Genomic DNA, 22,424 nt, shown 5'->3' with positions numbered 1-22,424 from the left:
TTTACAACAGAGGTGTCAATGAGATGTGTTAGAGTATCATGCAACCTTCAAAACAAACAAAAAGAGCAATCCTGCCCTTTGCAGCAAAATGGATGAACTTAGCATTATATTAAGTGAAATAAATAAGAGAAGATAAATAGTACATGATAACACTTAAATGTGGAATTGAAAAATATGTCAATCTCATAAAAACGTAAGAAAAGTGGTTTCAAGGGTCTGGGGGCTTGTGGGGGAACAATGCCCCATTCTAGCCAGAGCCCTTGAGCCCCTCCAGAGTGATCCTGAGCAACAGCAGCAACAACAAAATGGATTAAGATCTAAGTATCAGACCTGTGTCTATTAAATATGATGGAATCATATGCAAAACTCCTCATGGTTGACCTCAGAAGAATCTTCAATAAGATGATTCTTCTGGCAAAGATGATACAACAAAAATAAACAAATGTAATCATATGACAACTTAAAAGCATTTGCACAGTGAAAAATCATTATGTTGCAAATGAAAAGACAGTATACTGAGTGGAAGAGTTATTTGCACACCACACATCCAAAGTATTTATTATATTCATAAAGCTCAACAACACGTAGATAAAGCTGCTCAAAGATATTCACATCAGAAATTGAGAATAATTAAATATACAATTATCCTGGGCTGGAGCAACAGCGCAGCGGTAGGGCGTTCGCCTTTCAGGCAGCCGACCTGTGTTCGATTCCTCCACCCTCTCGGAGAGCCCGGCAAGCTACCTAGAGTATCACACCCACACAGCAGAGCCTGGCAAGCTACCTGTGGCGTATTCGATATGCCAAAAACAGTAACAATAACTCTCACAATGAGAGACGTTACTGGTGCCCTCTTGAACAAATTGATGTGCAACAGGATGACAGTGACATTGACAGTTATCCTAGAAGACATAACAAAAGACGTATGTAAAAGTGTTCATCACTGATTATGCAAATAAATATGATAATATCACTGAAATGCAAATCGAAATGACAATACCACCCATGCCACTGAGAAGGGTGTATACAGTGTTGATGTATAGATGCAGTGAAGAGTCTGTTAGGACTGCTGTCCGATTAAGCTTTTTTAGAAAATGGTGTGGAAAATCACAAATATTAAAATAGAACTTTCACATCATCCAGCAGTTCCCTCTACTCAAAAAACTCTAAAACATTAATTGGCAAGTAGGTACACACACCTGTGGTCATCATAACATTATTGATAATAACCAAAGTCTGAAAATAATCCAAGTGCCCTACAATAAATTAATGGATAATGAAGTTGTGATGTGTGTACAACAGAAAACTAAAAGATATCTCACCTGAATAGAATTAGAGGATAGATATCCTGTTAAGTGAAGTAAGTTATAAGTTAAGTACAAGTGTTAGATACTTATACTTTAATACTTTAATACTCACTCATGTGGAGTATTAAAAAAAAAAGTTAGTGAATAGATAACCTGTACATTCACTTGAAACAAATCCTGTGATACTTCCAGCAGAACAGTGAAGGGAGGACGCAAATAGAGTAGGGAGAGGGGGGCGCTGAGAGATGGGAGGGGGACACCATGGGATGGAGGGAAAAGGGGCGCTGTGGCACAGGGAGGGGGGCCGCCATGGGATACAGGAAGAGGGGAGCGCCTTGGTGAAATTTCATTAACACTAGTAGTGGGCATAGTGAAGCTGTATTGTTTATATGAAACAATAAAAAAACTTGTAAACCACAATACCTTGAAGATAAATTAACTGGAATAGAAATAAAATGTTTTGAAATATTAAAATTGATAATTTATAATTAATGTTATAATTAATCTTATAATTAATGTTAATGTTAAGGTCAATTAATATTAGCATTTTGACATTTAAAGCAGATTACATATAACAAAGAATTTTGTGTAATTTTCATAGATCTCACACTTACCAAATATCATGAGAATTTATTGATAGCTTCATTATTGCTTCATCTGATTATAAATTTGTGGCCATGGATATTCTTTTATGAAAAAAAGTAATGCACCACATTTTACAAAGTTATTTATAACAGTTTTTGGAATACATATTGCAGCACCAATTCTGCCACCAGGGTCAACTTCCCTCTGCCAGTGTTTCCTTATCTTTCTCCAAATGACCTTTTTCTTTTTTTAGTTTGGGGAACACACCCATGAGTGCTCAGGGGTTACACCTGGCTGTGTACTCAGAAATTACTCTTGGCAGTGCTTGGGTGACCATAAGGGATGCTAGGGATTGAACCCAACTGGGCCGTGTGCCAGGCACACACCCTCCCCTCTGTACTATCGTTCTACCCTATAAGTCACTTTTTTTTTTTTTGCTTTTTTTTAGGTCATACCTGGCAATGCACAGGGGTTACTCCTGGCTCTGCACTCAGGAATTACCCCTAGCGCTGCTCAGGGGACCATATGGGATGCTGGGAATCGAACCCGGGTCGGCCGCGTGCAAGGCAAACGCCCTACCCGCTGTGCTATTGCTCCAGCCCCATACCCTATAAGTCACTTTTATTCTTGGTGATATAGAATACTGATGGCAGTTCTCAGTATTGTCATAAACATTAATATCTGGTATGCAGGAGACATACTCCTACATAGTTTTCATTTTTATAGTTGTTGTTACAAACAATCCTTTGGAAAACTTGGAAGTTGATTACACTAAATAACTTTGTTCATGCAGTATTTGCTCAATTTTTATGTTTTCTGCCTTTTAGAGATGATGAAGATAAAAAAAAATCACCAGCAGAGGGTACTGATGAAAAGGCTAATGGAACACATCCGAAGACCATCACTCGTATTGGGAGTACAACCAACCCCTTCTTGGACATTCCTCATGACCCCAATGCTGCTGTGTACAAGAGTGGGTTCTTGGCTAGGAAAATCCATGCGGACATGGATGGAAAGAAGAGTAAGCATCATTTGATTCTTTTTTAAAAAAATCTATTTCATTCAAAAGTATAAGGTGAATTTATCTGAAGTAAATTCTGCCTATTTGGAGAAATGTTTCTGAAGCTTTATAAATTCTACCCTATGTAAAAATCCTTAGTACCTAATCTCCAAGTAAAATCATATAACTTCAGAAATAGAAACTTTTGTTGTTGTTATTGTTGTTGTTTTTATTTGTTTTTTTGGGGGGTCACACCCAGCAATGCATAGGGGTTACTCCTGGCTTGCACTCAGGAATTACTCCTCACAATGCTCAGGGGACCGTATGGAATGCTGGGAATCAAACCCGGGTCAGCCACATAAAAGGAAAACACCCTACCCACTGTACTATCTCTCCAGCTCCTAGAAACTTCTTTGGAATATTTTTTTCTGTTTTCTTCCCTTCAACAAAGAATTGAGTGTATGATGTGGTAGCCATAAGGATGTCAGTGAATATATGAGAGATCCCTAACTTCATGGACTTGGATTTTTATGGTGGTAGAAGAAAATTTGCAGAAAATTTGCAGAAAATTCAATAAATTGGGTACCATTGCAGAGACAAAGCGGGTAAGTAAAGATAATTGAGAATGAAAAATATATATAGAAGAGTTGTACTCTATGAGAAAAGGAAATTTACCTCAACAAGGAGTAAGATACAGTTGACATAGCAAAGGAATTCTTGGTAGACAAAGCAACTGATATTCCTCTTTCTGTTCCCAGTCCAAACATACCCTCTGTCTCAAAGGAATTGACTTCAAACATAGAGCAATTTTCCACTCTTAATTACGGATATTTATTTCTTGCCATATTGCCATTTCTAATGAATTTCTTTCTCCAAAGACAAGATTTGCTACTGGTATCCATTCTTTTTATAAATCAGGTAGCTTTCTTCTAAATCAAAAATAAATATCTGAAATACTTTATATAAAACATTAGTAGGGAGAAACTAATCTAAAATGCTGCTTTATAAAAGTACAGAATGTATAGTGCATAAAAGTATATATATGCTAGGTGAGGCAAGGCCAAATTGACTGAGAAAAGTCCAGTACCAGCGAACTGTACTGGGGCATGAAACAATCAGAACAGAAACAAGATTTAGTTCTTTTGTAAGAAGGCTCACAGAGAAAAGTAGTAAGAACTATATGGAACCTCCCAGAGAACTTCTGCACAATAGGAACAGTAAAAAAACGTAAAGTGCTGCATTCACTGGGCTGAAGAAGGGGAAGCTGAGACTATTAGAGGCTGTAAGCCCATACACAGGGGTTGATGGCAGAAGCTCAATACCTGGTTGAGACATTTTGGGACACACCTTAGACCAAGACTACTAGTACTAGGTGATACCAGACAATTGCAAAAGATAGTACCCTCTAACACACACACACACATACACACATATGCACACACTTGTTAATTAATGGACCAGTTTGTCTTTTCCTTCATTATAGTGGATGGGTCTCATTTCCCTTACCCTGAAAGAGCCTCCAATGCAGCACCACTGGGAAGAATTATAAAGAGAAGCTGCTAAAATCTCAGGGCTGGGACGAATGGAAACATTACTGGCGCCCACTCGAGCAAATCGATGATCAACAAGATGACAGTGATATAGTGAGAGTGGGTTCAGAATTGCCTTTATTCTTGTTGCTTATTCATTTTTTTCTGCTAAATGGAGAAAACTCTTGAATTCTGTTCTAGTATTGCCATGATTTTCTACCCTGATGTATGAACTCCTGTGCATTTCATTTTTTATTAGCTCTTTGTCTAGGAAGTTATCTACACTTAATTTGTTTATCTTCAAAGTTCAGTTCTGCTTATTATGCCATATCTGAAAACATTTCTACATATTATCAGTTTTCTAGTTGTTGTAACAGGAGTCATTTCTGTAGAAGTTAGTCTTGTGGCATAGCAAAATTAAACTCATTACTGGCTCATCTTATTAAAAGCAATTTCTTTTTGTGTATAACCTCAATCTAATATCCTAATAAGCTATAAAACGATGAGTACTTGATATCCAAAAAGTAATTTGTTTCCTTCTCAGCTCTTTGCCACACTCCCTATTACCCCTTTTTGTTAGGTTTTCTGATTTTAAACTTTTTTTTCTCAGTATTGGACACTGCTGCTTTTTGAAAATATCAGAATGTCTTAATTGCTTCTAACTGCATCAGCCTTTCTTTTTTTAGAGATAGATACTATAAGCAAATATGATATGTATTATATTATGCTTAGCCTAATGTCATTTGAAATACATCATTATTAAGAAAAATTAAAACGATGGAATTTTCTGAAATAGCAACTCTAGATAATTTTAGAAATACATATATTGATACCTTATAAGAAAATATATACTGTTTTGAGTCATCATGTATTATTTTGGTCAGAGCATTGTTGCACTTATGCATGTACGTGAACATGAACAAAGCCTCTAATGACAGGTACTACTAAAACCATGTGAAGATTTGGGTCACAGCTCTATGGAGAGTTTAAGTCCTGAATAAGTTGTCTTTAATGGGGCACTTATCCTCCCCAAGATTTAAAATACTTTAAAAGTGTATATATTATTAAATATTTTAATATAGGACTCTGTTGAATTTTATCTTTAGTTGCTTAGAATTAAAGACCTGAAGATTTTCTTATTTTTGTTATGTGTTTATGTGATGTGTTTTTGTTATGCATTTCCACGAGACACATCATAAGACACTTAATACACATTTTCCATAATTACCGCACCATTTTTGATGGGGTTCAAGTATGGTGTGAACCATGGGAACACCTGTAAGGGCAATTATAGGCTGCCTTAAAAGCCGCCATCCCTCTCAGAGAGCCCAGCAAGCTACTGAGAATACCCCGCACACATGGCAGAGCCTGGCAAGCTACCCGTGGTGTATTTGATATGTTAAAAACAGTAATGGACCTCATTCACCTGACTCTGAAAGAGCCCCCAATACGGCAGAATTAAGAAAGATGAGCAAGAAGAGGCTGATAAAATCTCAGGGATGAACTAGACTGCCAAAATGAAGAAAGACTAAAATGACTGTCTGTACTTTCAACGCATGTACGCTGGCATCGAAAGCACCCATGCAGGACCTGATGGTGCAAAGGTAGAAGATCAAGTATGACATCATTGGTCTGACCAAAACAAGAAGGCGTCAATCACATTACACCATTTTCGACACTGGAGAAGAACTGTTCCTCAGAACATGTGACAATAGAGGCGTCGGTGGCGTCAGTGTCCTTGTCAACACGAACTTGGCTATGAGCATTGATTCATTCAAATGACTAACAACCCAAATTGGATGATTACTCTTGAATAGATGTGGCTCATTGCCGGCAATTTCTATCTTCATCATCTACATACCAACACCCAACTACGATGAAGAAGAAATTTAGAAGTTCTATATGGAGCAGGAGAAATTCTATAAAAAAGAATACACCTTCTATAAGATCACTGTTAGTGATTTTTATGCCAAGATCGGACCGAGAAAGTCACCTGAAGAATTCCACATCGGGACCCATGGCCTAGAATGGAACGAACAGGGTGAGAGACTGTCTAAGTTCACCATGTCGACCAAAACTATCCATGGTAACTCACAGTTCCAGAAGGCCGAATCTAAACATTGGACATAGGAGTCTCCCGGTGGACAGTTTCACAATGAAAGTGACCACATCATATTCAATCGAAGGTTTTTCCTGACTGATGTCGCTGTATTCCCAAAATTCCAAACGGGATCAGACTACAGTCTCCCTCATGCAAAATTCTACTTCACAGAGCAGGGAGAAATGTCTGCAAAGTTTAAGTTTAAGAAGAGAACTCCCAGAATGACCACCAACTGGGAGCTCTTTGGCACTATTGTAGCAGCGTGGGAAGATGCTGTCGTTGACAAGATCGACAGGAATACGATCGACTGGTTCAGCACCTCCATGACTGCATGAAGAATGCTGAGAGTGGGAAAGCCACAAATGGACGCCTGTCTTTGGAAACTCTTGAGCTCATTCACCAATGAGTTTTGGCACGGGCCGCAGTCAACCACAAGCTAACATCTGAGCTTACAAAGCTGTGCAGAGAAGCGATAAAGGAAGACCTCAAAGAGAAAAGAGCAGCAGTGTTGGCCAATGAGGCAGAAGCAGGGAAAAGTATTCGCAATGCTCACCTGTCCTTCGCCAACTACAAGACCAAGATGACTGTCCTCCAATGTCCTGATGGATCTATCACACCTTCCAAAAGGGCAATGGAGAGGATTATTTACAATTTCTACTCGGATCTCTTCAACAGCCACATCGACCTGCCCACATACCAAATTTCGCAGGATGGATATGTCATTCCCAAGGTCCTCCCTTCCGAAATCCAGCATGCCATTTTGTCGGTAAAGATGCATACACACCAGTCCAAACAAGGTCAGACCCGAACACCTGAAGAATCTGCCACCAGTATTTGTGGATACACTGGCTCAGCTCTTCACATGCTACCTTTCTGAATGCAAGGTTCTATCCCAATGGAAAACCAGCAGGACCATTCTTTTATACAAGAAGGGAGACATCCAAGACATTGGCAACTATATCCCAATCTGCCTGTTGTCCGTCGTCTACAAGTTGTTTACTTGAGTCATCCTGAATAGAATTGGCAGAACACTAGACAAAGGACAACCATGGGAGCAAGCCGGGTTCCAAAAAGGATTCAGCATGATCGACCATATCCGCATGGTGACCAAGCTCATTGAAGTTTCGCGAGAGTTCAAGAAGCCGTTCTGTGTAACGTTCATCGATTTAAAGAAGGCCTTCGATTTTGTTGAGACTGAAGCAGTCATCGAAGCCCTAGCCAAACAGGGCATTCAAACTCAATACATCAGGATCCTCCGCAATCTATATTACAGATTCACCACCAGGATCTCACCATTCTACAAGGAAGTAATCATTGACGTAGAGAGGGGTTCAGCAAGGTGATACCATTTCACCGAAACTCATCAGTGCCAACCTCAAGAACCTTATGTGATGACTGGAATGGGAAGGAATGGGAGTGAAGATAGATGTTCAATAACTATACTACCTTCGCTTCGTTGATGATATCATTCTAATAATACCGAACATTAGCCAAGTGGCACAAATGCTGGCCGCCTTTGCAAGTGTGGGAAGGTCGGACTGCAGCTGAATCTCATGAGGACAGTGTTCATGAAAAACAAGTAAGTCCCTGATGTTCCATTTGCTCTCAACAGAATGAACACCTCCAAATGCAGCAGCTATGTGTACCTGGGTCGAGAACTCAACATGAGGAACGACTTGGTGTGCGCAGGATGAAGAGAGCAGCGTGGAACGCCTTCAAGAGCGTCAAAGAAGTGGTTAAAAGGAAAAAGAACCTTCTGCTCTGGGCACATCTTTTCAACTCCACCATTCTTCCTGCATTAACATATGCCTCAGAGACCTAGGCCCTATGAAAACAGAATGAGAACATTATTTGGGTATCCCAATTAGGACTTGAAAGAGCTATGCTTGGAATACCACATTTCACTCAAGTAAGAGAAAGAATCTGGAGTTCTAACCTCCATCAACGATCAAGAATCAGGGACACTGTCAAGGCGTCGAAAATCAGATGGGCCAGACATGTAATGCAATTTAGAGACGACCGCCGGACTAGAGCTGTTACCAACTGGATTACACAGGATATCAAAAGTCCACATGGCCGCCCACCTACATGATGGTTAGACTTCTTCGTCAAAATCCCGAACAAACAGTTTGAGGCTCTTCATGTTCCTGTAATAAGAAGATACCATTGGGCTACATTAGCACATGACAGGGATGATTGGAAATGTTACTGTCACCCGCTAGAGCAAATTGAAGATCAATGGAATGACAGGTGATAAAGGATACAAGTTTATGTGATGGACTGGAGCGATAGCACAGCAGGTCGGGCATTTGTGTTGCACAAGGCCAACCTGGGTTTGATTCTTCTGTCCCTCTTGGAGAGCCCAGCATGCTACTAAGAGTATCCTTCCCGCATGGCAGTGCCTGGCAAGCTACCCACGGTATATTCAATATGCCAAAAACAGTAACAGTAGGTCTCACAATGGAGACAGTACTGGTGCCCACTCGAGCAAATTGATGAACAACGGAAGGACAGTGACAGTGCTACAGTTTGGCCTTTTAAAGATAAACTCAGCTCTAAAGAACAATTCATGATCAAAATCAAGTATATGTGCTTACTAGACTTGTTAAATTTGGCAGTAAGAGTAAATTTTGTGACAGTATTTTAGAAACAAATACATTTTCTAGATTTTTCTAAGTAATGTTAAAAACCAAATTTTAATATCACCTCTTAATTTGTCAATCTGGTGATGTATATAAATGTTGAAATCTGGAAAACAACAGCATGAATGCTCAAAATAGGAAGCCTCTCAACAATAACAATTGTGTAATTATAAGTTATTTTAGATATTTAATAGATAAATTGTATAGCTTTGTCCTGAGTATTTCATGCTCTTGTGGATTTTAATATTCCTTCCTTAAAGCCAATCATCATTTCCATATACAGCAAAAAAAAAATAGATCATAAACATCTCAGTCAAGTCTGTGTGCAGATGAATAGGACATCTGATGATCTGGAATGTGATTGCATTCACTGTATCACTGTCATCCCATTGTTCATCCATTTGCTTGAGCAGGCACCAGTAATGACTCCATTCATCCCTGTCACATGCTAGTGTAGCCCTATGGCGTATTGGGGGCTCTTGTAGGGTCAGGGGAATGAGGACCATCACTGTTACTGTTTTTGGCATATTGAGTTCACTATGGGTAGCTTTCCAGGTTCTACCATGCGGGCGGTATACTCTCAGTAGCTTGCCGGGCTCTCCGAGGGGGATGGAGGCCTTAGGGGCGGCCCCTAATCTCAGTGTTCCCAGTCAGGCATATATATATTTCCTTCTATGATTTGTTGCCTGCTATCTGAACCCCATCAAATATGGTGTAGTAATTATGGAAAATGATTATGGAAAATGAGTAGGGAGTGTCTTATAATGTGTCGGTCCAGGAATATGTTCACTCATATGTGAGGCTCAGCCCGAGCATGTGGAAAGTGGCCTGGAGCATGGTGGCAGTTGGGTTGTGGAGGTTGGCTGCCAGGGCTGGGTCCCTTGGGGCAGGGAGAGCTCTCACCTGCCCCCCTCTGGGGCACCCTGAGTTCAAACAGCCTGGTGCAGAGTCCGGTGGCATGGTAATGGGGGCCTCATTTTATGCTCCCTTATGGGAGAAGCTTTCATGAATTCTGGAGGGTGGCCAATGAGGAGATTATCTGGCACCAGCAGGAGGTGATTTATGAGTGTGACCCCGGGTAGCTGGAGACTGGGGAGAGCAGGCAGAGGACCTTTGCTCCTGGTTCCCATTGAGCCCAGAGTCTAGGCCCCAAAGTTCTGCATTACCTGCGTTCTGCGGGACTTCACTCATGCGTGAGGCTTGGTCTGGGCATGTGGAAAGCGGCCTGGAGCATGGTGGTAGTTGGGTTGTAGAAGTCGGCTGCTGGGGCTGGGTCTCTTGGCATCAAGAGCCCAACCTCCCAGGTTTAGAGTAACAACTAAACCCAGGTCAGATAGCACAGTCAATATATGTAAAGCTCTTCCTTCTGGGGAAGCTTCTTCTAAGGCAAAGATGTCATTCTCTTGGGATCCACTCAATGTCAGAATTTCATTTAAGGGCATATTTCTCCTTTCCTTCATCCATAACCATTTAAACACTCATCTTAATTGCACTTCTTAATAATATTAGTCATTTTGTATGGACAGAGTAAGAGATATATTAAGCTTAAAGGGTGGCTCTTCTGGGGACATCTCACTATAGATCCCAGACTACAGTCCTCAGGCTACATTAGTCCTTCCTAACCCCAGCAGGGTCCTTATCCAGTTTTTCTTTGGATCATGACAGAATTTGTCCATAACCATTCTCTTATTATAAGTTTTATGGCACTTGGCACTTGGTCTGTCCTGTTTTGATGACAAGATAGCTTACCACTTGCCCTGGATCCATCCAGTCACTTCATTGGGACCCTGCTTTTGGGGTGCTAGGAACTAAGGGCAACTCAGGCTTAAGTCAAGTAAATATGACATATGCCCAGGAGTAAATAGTATTCAGGGTCAGTTAACTCCCAAGTTTCAAAAGAATAGCATTAACTGTCTTCCTATGTCTATACAAAAAGGATATTGCTCTAAAGTAAACTGTGCAGAGGACATAGGGAAAGAGAAAAACAACATTTCACTTATAAATATAAATGCTGAGATCTCTGAAGAATTTGAATTGACAAAGGTTCTGGTTAGGGGAAATGAGTGATTAACAGGGGAAGCAGAGCATGAAGGAGAACTTAAAGATAAATACCAGGGAAATGGGAGTGCTCCTATAGCATTGAGATGGGTATTACTCAGTAACCCCAAGGTTCTAGCTCTGTAGGAGAAAGGGTGGAGGAGAAATGGAAGAGAAAGGAATGTTAAACCTAAAATGTTTAGAACTAAAATTCAGCATTCCTCAATTAATCGATCACTGTATCACTGTATCACTGTCATCCCATTGTTCATAAATTTGCTTGAGCAGGCACCAATCCCTCTCATTTGTCCCTGCCATGTGCTAGTATAGCCAATGACGTATGCTCACTCCAGGACAAGAGCACGTTTTTGTTACTGTTTTTGGCATATTAAATATGTCATGGGTAGCTTGCCGGGCTCTGCCATGTGGGGAAAATAAATAAATAAATAAATAAATAAATAAATAAATAAATAAATAAATAAAACTTCGGAGAAAGTTGAATCACTCTCTTCCAGGAGCTTTGTTTTATAGTCTCTGGATCTTGGCCATTGGTGGGATTACATGGCATGCAGTTGGGGGGGCGGTGTGGAGGGGTGACTGCCAAGCTACTGGAAAACTGGGGATCTGGGTGAAGGAGCTCCAGTGCCAATCTGAGCAGGCTTGGAGATCTCAGCCACGGGTCCTACATACCTGGGTTCCTCTGTCATTTCCTTTATAAATGAGGCTCCTCCGAGCATATGGAGAGTGGCCTTGAATATGGCTGTGGCTGGGTTCTGGAGGGTTTTGGCTGCCGGGGCTCTGCTTGAGGCAGGAAGAAAAACTCAGCCCGCCCCCCCTCCAAGGGGGCCCCAGTGAAGACAGCCTGGCTTGGGGGCAGGAGATTAATTGATCATATCTCAAATCCCTGAGACTACACAAATATGTATATTATGCACTCTTTCCTCCTAACCAACTTCCATTTAAGTGCAGTATATACGGAATAATTATAATATAGAATCTATAGTAGAAGTGTTTAAAGATAATGAGTCAAGATACCGCATAAAATGTTTAAAAATGAGTGCATGAAGTATATTTGAGACTATGCTGTCATCCTTCTAGATGACAATTCCAATGAGATCATGAAGTTTAAAAAAGAGCCTTGAAGCTGCAGTAGTCAGGAGTCGTTAATTAGAAACAGTATGATTCTGTAAATTGTGCTGAGAATATGTGTATTTTAACATGCATGCTTACATGTATACACATGCATGTATGTCAACATATATAATAAACACATGTAAATATGTAAACATACCTATATCTACATGTGTGTATTTACATATGTACATCTATGCATATATGTTCATCTTCTCAGTACAACAATATGAAAGTTAGTTACATCTACCTAGAAGGTAAAAATTTGACAGAAATTTATAATTCTTAATCTTTCAGAAAATAAAATTAGTAACTGAATTTATCAATCTGGTTGTAACGGAAGAAAATTTTTCTTTAAACTAAAATTCTTTTTTAAAAAATTAAAAGACATTACAAATTGGGAAAAATGCTTTTAGTGTGTTACTAAGAAAGGATTAATAACATTATACATTATGTAAGATACACAGATAAAGAAAACTTTATTAGAGCTAAGGAAGTAGCTCTTAGAACTAATCTTAATATTTTCAATGTTGAAGTCCGTATTTGATCCCCAGTAACAAATGATTCCCAGGCACTGATGAGAGCACTAAGCCTCAGTACTGCTGGGTGTGACCCAAAAACCCAAAAGGAGAAAAAAGATAACTTAATTAGGAAAAGCAACCAATAGGGAAATGAACAATAATTTGAAGAAATACTTATTCTCACCAATAACATGTATTCTCACCAATAATACATTATGATGAAGTAACACTTCACATAAGCCCATTGTTGTCTGTGACTTCAAAGAATAATAGTAAATGTTTGAAAACATTTAGAATGGTCAATCTTCTGCTCATGAGTCTATCAGTGCAGATAGATTATGTCTACACTTTGGAAGACATAATCAATAAAATTAAAGATATTTCTGGGAAAAAAAGATATTTCTGGTTATATATGTCTCAGTTGATCTCGTTCAGTGCATATACACAGAAAATCTTGCAATTTAACAGAGGGATACTATTCAATATTACATTACATTATCTCGAAATAAAAGAAACTATTTGTAACTGTATAATATGGAAAGTTTCATATGTGATAATAGAAAACTATGTAAGAAGAAAAAAAGAACTAAAATTCATATACCAACATGGATGAATCTCACAAATGTAAAGTGAATGAAATAAGGTCACTACAGAAGAATGCCCACCTCTGTCATCATGGAGTATGTCATTTCAGTGGTAATGCATTCACATAAAGAAATCATTAATATGGGATAGTAGTTACCTCTAGAAGTGGAGGAGCATTGTGCAATCAGTGAGAAGTACTTAACAGTTCAACAATAGTCATAATTTATTTTAATTAGATGATATTAAATATATGCTTATTTTGTTGCACTGAATAATAAATATGATCTTATAATAAATATTTTAAAGTTCAGTAGAACACATGATTGTATATGAAATTTAGAAAAAGTTAAGGATGATGTATTTAAAATTTTGTGCAGGAAAATTACCAATTTAAAAATACTAAAACATCTTGCTAAACATCACAAGTAAATTTTAAAAATTCACAGCAATACTAGAATTTTGGTAGCTTCTCACATTACAAAAATTAAAGATGTAAGTTTGTTTGCACAGTGAACTATTCTTCATAATAGTTGATCTCATAATAGTACAAATGAAAGAAATTAAGGGGTAGAAGTGAAGAACTATTACGCTGCACTTAGACCACTGAGACAAAATAATATGATTAGTATTCTCTCTAAAACTTCCAACTAACCAGTAGATATGTAGTAATATGGAAAGAAGGTTGTTAATTCCTTATCTTTCACAGAATAAAGATATCTGAAATCAAGTATTACATAGAAACAGTAGCATTTTATGAGGGGATATGGTGGTAATTGGTAATTATTCACTTAGAGAAAAGTTTAAAAACAGGGATTTTAAGGAAATGAACAGAGGATCTTGATAGTGAATCAAAGAAGCTAGTTGTGTGCAAATAACATCCTCATAAAATTAGGATGTTTATTGTTGAAATGTTAATTGCTTTTTAAGAACATAAGAACATAATTTAGTTCATATTGCTCATTGTAAATACTTGAAATACATAAAGATATTTGAGAAGGTCTTGAGATAGGGAGTTTCATTTACTTTTGAGAGGGTTTACACATTTGCATGACAACTTAAGCATTTAAAATTTAGTCCCGCATGTCAAATCTGAGAGAGTCGATGATATTCTGAATCACAGTTACTGAAAATAGAGTTTATAATACCAGTGCAGGCAGAAGCCTTTGCTATTGTGTAACATTGGGAACAGTGACACTGTAATTAGGAGGTAATGAAAGTACAGTAGTCCCCCCACCTCTCCCCCTCCAAGACTTTTGTCTCTTCATATCAGAGACTCTAGCTGGAGTTAAAACAAAGAAATTATTTTAAGACCAAGCTAAGGTTTTCCCTCCCTTTATTTCCACTTAGCTATTTCATGGCAAGGAATAAAGAAATTTGAGCTATTGATTTGAGGTTAGAGCAACACCCTGAGGGCAGCCATTTGAGTTCTCAGTAGAGTTTTCTGTTTTTAAATGTTTTACCATGTTGATGATTCTGATCTTTAATTTAAAATACCCTTTCCTGGGGTGAGAGCAATAGTACAGTGGGTAAGGCATTTGCCTTGCATGCAGCTGCAGGAGGGTTGAGCTCTGCCATTCCATATGGTACCTGGTGGCTGCCAGGAGTGATTCCTGAGTGCAGAGCCTAGAGGAAGCCTCAAGCACAGCTGGGTGTGGCCCCTGCTTGATCACTGATGTCAGCAGGTGCAGATAGAGAGAAAAGTAAAAGTGAAGGAAATAGAAAGCTCTTGGGGTACGCTCCACTTGGACAGACCTGGATGGACCTTACACCTGCCCCTGGGGAGTCTGGGCACCCTGGGAGAGACTAAGCAAGTGTGGTCTTTAAGTTGTCCTGGGCAAGAAAAGGGAACAAAGACCAGAGGAACCTTTGCACTTAGTCTTTGCACTTAATATCCATTGCCTACAGGCCTCTTACCTGTAGGCAATGGATATGAAGGAACAGAAAACGCAGCCTGGTGGCTTCAGTCATTTTCCATATCAGAGACAATTTCCAGTTCCTTCCTTGAGCCAGCCTGCCTCTGATGCCCCCCTGAGGTTTGTAGGGTACTAGTAACAGCACCAGTGAAATACCCATTCCTTATTGCCCCAAACCAAAAGTAAAATCAAATCAAATCTATTCTTTCCTGCAGTAAAGTTGGTTTGAAGGAGGTTACCTGCCATTATCCTCAGAAGAAGAACTTCTGACAAGGACTTAATGGAACAAAACTTGAGTCTTTTAGCATTTGCACGCGCGCACACACACACACACACACACACACACACCCCACACACTCCACAAATCTGTGTTACAAATCTCTAGCACATTCTTTTCTGAAAATAAATTTAATTTTCATCGCATCTGTTACTTAAAAGCTATTGTACTTAACCTATTGGCTAATTCTCTTTTCTTTTTTTTAGTTAATATATAATGAAGTAAGAAAACTTGTGTTTCTTGTGGTTTTTTAATACCAAGTATATCATTTATATATATGTAAATATATATATGCTATATCTTGTTATAGCAGTTGTTGATTTATTTCATGGTTCCTATGGACAAGAAGTAGGATTAGCAAATCAGCACCAGAGAGCTTCAGCCTCAAAGGTCTTTTTTTTAATAGCTTATATATCAGCACTAACAACAGATTCCAACTCCTGAGACTGCACCTGCAGCACCCACATTCCACCTCACAGAAACCCGCCTCCATCTCTACCCCACTTCTTCCACAGAAGCCATACAGGACAGACACCTCCATTTCAGAACACTTTGAGAAGTACAGCAGAAGCAGCAAAGCTACTGAAAAGCCCAAAGTGGTCACAGCATGAGTAGCAGCTGCCTGCCCACAGCAGTAGCAACAGCAAAAGCAGAGGTAGTAGTAGCAGCTGTAGTGCCTCCAAAAGATCAGTCACCTTTGCTCTCCAGTTGGTTGCCTCTTATGCAAATGAAGCTTTATGCAAGCGCTAATCATACAGCAGTAGGGACTAATAGATGATTTTGAGGAGCTGGCTCCTCCCTCCTTATTTTCTCTATGACAGTCATGCACTGTAACACTGTAGTCCCTTTGTTCATCGATTTGCTCGAGCGAGCACCATTACTGTCTCCATTGTGAGACTTCTTGTTACTGTTTTGGCATTTTGAATATGGTAACTTGCCAGGCTCTGTCGGATGGGTGGGATACTCTCGGTAGCTTGCTGGGCTCTCCGAGAGGGATGGAGGAATTGAACCCGGGTTAGCCGTGTGCAAGGCAAACGCCCTACCTGCTGTGCTATTTCTCCAGCTCAACAATATTATGAAAAATTGAAATTACAAAGACCTTTTTGTTGAAGAGAATTTTGTAAAATTTTATCTCTGCATAATAAAGAGAGCTTTAACTCATTGCTTAAGTATCTGAGCTTTGAAACTAGATAGGTCATTGATTACTGGAAAAAAAAACACCTTTGAACACAAATTCCTGAATAGGTATCATTCATTCTGAGAACTAGATTACAAAAGGAAATGTATTAAGTCTTTGGAAACCAAGTACATGGACAAGAATATCATAGGAAACAAGTAGTGCAGAACCGGTATGTGAAAACAATCAAAAAGTGTTAATGCATTTTTTGGCTGAAGTAGGGTCACAGCCTTGGGGCTCAGGGGTTACTCCCTACTCTACTCCTAGGCATCACTCCTGGTGTCCTCAGAGAACTATATGGGATGCTAGGGATCAAATTCCTATCAGCACTATGCAAGGCAAGCATTCTTTGTGCTGTACTATTTCCCTGGCCCCAGACAGTTAATGCCTTTTGAAGGTGTTCAGCATAGTATCTGGCACATGGAAATAATATATTTTTTTAGCTACAGAATATCATTATCATGGAAGCCACTTTCTTATTTGCTTTTTCATTCTGACCATTGACCTGTACATAAGTAATTGAGCTCATCGGAAAACCAGTATTTTTATATTAAAACTTCTACTTAACATATGCCAATGAAATATATAATATTTAAAGTTCTAGTTTAAGCTTATGAAATGTGGTTGTGATTAAAATTTTTTGCAAGACAATTACATGGAAAAGGAATAAAAAATATTTGTGATAGTGTGATTAGCAGTGAACATACTGCTGATTTATGATGCATCCCTTTTGAAATTTGTTTGATGGTACGATTAGTATTTTTCCAGCTTCTTGCATCTGTTGAACAAAGATTAGAATGCACAACAGAGAGTGGGAGGGCCGGGTGGGGGGGGATGGGGAGTGTCGAAGCATGTTATTATCAGTAAGAATCAAACTTAAAGGGGCCAGAAATTCCCAGAGCAAGGCTTGTGGTGGATCTAATGGGGCTTTTCTTTAATAGATTTCTTTTACTTGACTGCCCTTTGTCTTCCAAATGAGATTAGACTCTATGAGGCAGCTATTAATGTGATTTGGGGGTTGTTGAGTTTCTTTTGGTCAGATACTTTCTGAGGTATGCAGATATCAGGAGTGACCTCAGTGTCATCCAGTAGCAGAATGTCTTACAGATGAGGATGGAGTGTTGCATATGCCTGTTTGGAGGTCTCTATCTATTTTAATTCCCATTCTCAGTATTATTCAAATTGTGGAAGGGGAAGATTAGAATAGTTGACAAGTGTTTCATGTTTTAACTGCACTTAGAAAGTGTATAGGGAAATTACTGTCAATTTTCCCAAGAATATTGAAAGCAGTCCTGGTTGTTCTTTGATAGAAAATTCAAAATTACTTTAAAGCCTAGAATCTTAAAGTGTGGGTCACAGCACCACACTGGGTTTCATAACTTTTAACAAAAATTAATTTTCTCATATTTAATATCTGAATGTATTATTTATCTACCTATTTTATATATATATTTACATATGCTCAGAGTCCCTTAAAAATTTCTCAGGCAACGGGGATTATGAGTAGGAATATAGTAAGAAGTTCTGCTGTAGAACTTAGAATTATAAATAAATTAAAGAAATTTGACATGATTGGGAAAATGTCAAAGGTTTACTGTAGGTACAGTCCTAGAGACTGAGCTACTTTCTGATCCCTGCACACTAGTGACATTCTAATGAGGACAGAAACTAATCAGGAGGAGTTAGTTTCTTCTTCTGGAGCACCTACATCTAGGAGAAAATGGACAGTTCTCACATTCCCTGGGGAACAAATTCTGCATATTCCTGCCACAATGAATTCTTTCCTTTATCAGGAATAGCTTTGCCCAGGGGCACTGTAGAGGTGCCAGAGTGCCTTGGACTCTGATACAATTACAGTAGCTAATTTGAGTTGCTGTTTTCAGAAGTGCATGCCCATCAGATCTGACTGAGAATTCTTGGTCACACAGTGCTTGAAAGTTTAGAAAACTGAGTTGGTGTCATTGATTAACATACTTATCTAATTCAACAGTCACCATATTTTCACAGTTGGATGTAGTGATTCACCTTGTATTTTGTTTTGCTCTCTATAACTTTTATCAAGAGCTCTATATTCAAAAAATTACTGTCACTGTCATCCCGTTGCTCATCGATTTCTTCAAGCGGGCACAAGTAACGTCTCTCATTGAGAGACTTATTGTTACTGTTTCAGACATATCCAATACACATGGGTAGCTTGCCAGGCTCTGCTGTGCGTGCTCCATACTCTCGGTAGCTTGCCGGGCTCTCCGAGAGGGGTGGAGGAATCGAACACGGGTTGGCCGCATGAAAGGTGAAAGCCCAACCGCTGTGCTATCGCTCCAGCCTTTAATATACCTGATATTCTCAGAATTGTTTTTCATACCTTTCACATTAAGTTATGAGACTTTGTAGTTAATATGAAATTTTAAATTTAATATGAAGTTTAAAATGTAGGATAACTTTTTGCTGTGTTGAACTTTTTACGATGGTGATCAAAAGCAGAAAGTTCTCCATCATGTTACTTCGGTCTACAAGAATGTGTCATGTTTACAAGAATTTTGAAGTCCCTTACAATAGATACCTGTCCTTTAATTAAAAACTGATGAATGCAAGGTGGGAAATCCCCACCTCAGTATTTTTCTGTGGGTGACTGTTCAAAATGGGTAATTTTTTTTCTTTCCTTCTCTTATTTTTTTTTTAATTTTATTTTTCAGGATTAAGTCTCAGTTATACAATGCTTGAACACCAATCCCTTCACCAGTGCACATATTCAACCACCAAGAATCACAATATACCTCCCCCCTACCCCCTACCCCCCACCCCCCACCCAGCCTTTGTAGCTGATAGATTTCACTTTACTTTCTCTTTACTTTGTTTACATTCAATATTTCAACAAAAAACTCACTATTATTGTTTGGAGTTTCCCCCCACAAAGTCAGACCTGCTGAAAAGGAAGTATTTGACTTTAATTTGTTTTCCATCGCTAAGAATGAAGAGATATTAGGTCGTGCAACCACAATAGCAGCCGTGCGGTTTTGGATTTCTATATTTTTGTATTTTAGTAGCAAAGTCCAGAGAAATTTCTGCCAGAAGTTGCATCATTGCAACCTCGTACCTCTCTCCTAATTTTTATTCCACATATGAGCGCAATCTTTCTATGTCTGTCTCTTTCTTTCTGACTCATTTCACTCAACATGATACTTACCATGTTGATCCACTTATATGCAAATTTCATGACTTCCTCTTTTCTAAGGGCTGCATACTATTCCATTGTGTAGATGTATAAAAGTTTCTTTAACCAGTCATCTGCTTTTGGGCACTCTGGTTTATTCCAGGTTGTGGCTATTGCAAATAGTACTGCAATGAACATAGAAATGTAGATGTCATTTCTACTATACCTTTTTGCCTCTCCGGGATATATTCCCAGGAGTGGTATTACTGGGTCACATGGAAGCTCAATTTCTAACTTTTTGAGAATCGTCCATATTGTTTTCCAAAAGGGCTGAACCAATCTGTGTTCCCACCAGCAGTGAAGGAGAGTCCCTTTCTCCCCACATCCACACCAACACCGATTGCTTTTGTTTTTTGGGATGTGGGTCAGTCTCTGTGGTGTAAGATGAAAACTCATTGTTGTTTTGATCTGCATCTCCCTGATGATTAGTGATGTTGAATACTTTATCATGTGCCTCTCAGCCATTGGGATTTCTTCTTTGGGAAAGTTTCTGTGTATTTCATCACTCCATTTTTTGATCAGGTCGGCAGTTTTCTTCTTGTGGAGTTCAAGCAGTGCATTGAATATCTTTGATATCAACCCTTTACCAGATTGGTACTGGATAGATATCCTTTCCCATTATGTAGACTGTCTTTGTATTTTGGTCACTGTTTATGTAGACTGTCTTTGTATTTTGGTCACTGTTTCTTTTGAGGTGCAGAAGCTTCTTAGTTTAAGATAGTCCCATTTATTTATCTCTGTTTTCACTTGCTTGGCCAGTGGTGTGTCATCTTTGAAGATACCGTTGGCTTCAATGTCGTTTTTGAAGGACATTGAAGGAGGGTTTTACCAGCCTGTCTTTAATGTCCCTTAAGGATTCTGGTCTGATGTTGAGGTCTTTAATACATTTTGATCTGACTTTTGTACATGCTGATAGGTGGAGGTCTAAGCCCATGTTTTTGCATGTAGCTGTCCAGTTTTGCCAGCTCAATTTGTTAAACATGCTTTCCTTGTTCCACTTCACATTTCTTGCTCCCTTATCAAAGATTAGATGATCATATATTTGGGAGTGTGTGTCAGAGTATTCAACCCTGATTCATTGGTCTGCAACTCTGCCTTTGTTCCAGTACCATGCTGTTTTATGACTACCGCTTTATAGTAGAGTTGGAAGTTGGGGAGGATTATTCCTCCCATTTTCTTTTTTCCTAAGAATTGCTTTAGTTATTCGTGGGGGCTTATTGTTCCATATGAATTTCAGGAGTGCTTGCTCCATTACTTTGAAGAATGTCAAGGGTATCCTCATAGGGATTGCATTGAATTTGTACAATGCTTTGGGGAGTGTTGCCATTTTGACTATATTAATTCTTCCAATCCATAAGCATCATTTCCGTTTCCTCATTTCCTATTTTATTTCATGAAGTAGCATTTTGTAGTTTTCATTATACAAGTCCTTTACCTCCTTAGTTAAGCTGATTCCGAGGAACTTGATTTTTTGAGGCACAATTTTGAATGAGATTGCTGTTATCATGTCGCTTTCTTCTCTCTCATTATTTGCATATAGGAAAGCCATGGACTTTTGGGTATTGATTTTATAGCCTGCAACTTTACTATATGAATTCATTGTTTCTGGAGTTTCTTGGTAGAGGTTTTAGGGTTCTTTAAGTATAGTATCATATCATCTTCAAATAGTCAGAGCTTGATTTCTTCCTTTTCTACCTGAATGCCCTTAATATCTTTTTCTTGCCTAATCGCTATTGCAAGTACTTCCAGTACTATATTGAACAGAAGTGGAGAGAGTGGGCATCCTTGTCTCATCCCTGTTCTTAGAGGGAAGGCTCTTAGTTTTTCCCCATTGAGGATGATGCTTGGTGTAGGCTTGTGATAAGCGGCTTTGGCTATATTGAGGAAAGTCCCTTCTATACCCACAAAATGGGTAATTAAAGGAAAAGAAATTTCATAACACATGCATGCACACACACACATATATATAAATATAAATTTACATGCTGTGAACATTAAAGTAAATTGGTGTGGACCAGGATATATGTCCTCCATTAAGGACCTGAGTTGTCAAGGAGAGAAGGAAATCAAATGACAAGGACAGAATAAATCATCTTTTCCTCTGAGAGTAGAAAGATGAGTTCTCAGAAAGCCTCTGTTCACAACTGAACCCATACCTGGACACTGCTTCCCCCAAATTAAGTTATTCTAGGTCCTAAAATGGGAATAATGAGTCTTCTTTAGTTAGGAAGAAGGACCAGACAAGGAGAAAAGCTGTTTCTTAGCTTCCAGGGCCTTCACTGCTTTGATATTTAAATAGACTGCACCCTGTACCTAATGACAAAAGGCTGTATGACACATTACATTTCACTTGATATTAGTGTTTTCACACCTAATGACATTTATTGGTAAGTGTCTTGAACATGCAG

The 22,424-nt window shown here is 38.9% G+C and overlaps 1 protein-coding gene across 9 annotated transcripts in view; it reads left to right on the top strand.

Moving 5' to 3' along the window:
- Positions 1 to 22,424, top strand: part of PSD3 (pleckstrin and Sec7 domain containing 3) — a 525,397-nt gene that overhangs the window by 402,663 nt on the left and 100,310 nt on the right. For all 9 annotated transcript variants that reach the window (XM_055144428.1, XM_012935700.2, XM_055144411.1 and 6 more), the window contains one exon: positions 2,720 to 2,913. In XM_055144428.1, the coding sequence (XP_055000403.1) occupies positions 2,720 to 2,913 (194 nt within the window). The remainder of the gene's footprint in view (positions 1 to 2,719; positions 2,914 to 22,424) is intronic.

Source organism: Sorex araneus, chromosome 1 (assembly GCF_027595985.1).
Source record: "Sorex araneus isolate mSorAra2 chromosome 1, mSorAra2.pri, whole genome shotgun sequence".
In the NCBI taxonomy this organism is placed as follows: Eukaryota; Metazoa; Chordata; class Mammalia; order Eulipotyphla; family Soricidae; genus Sorex; species Sorex araneus.
The sequence above is the reverse complement of the archived record's forward strand: the minus strand, read 5'-3'. Positions and strand labels throughout refer to the sequence as shown.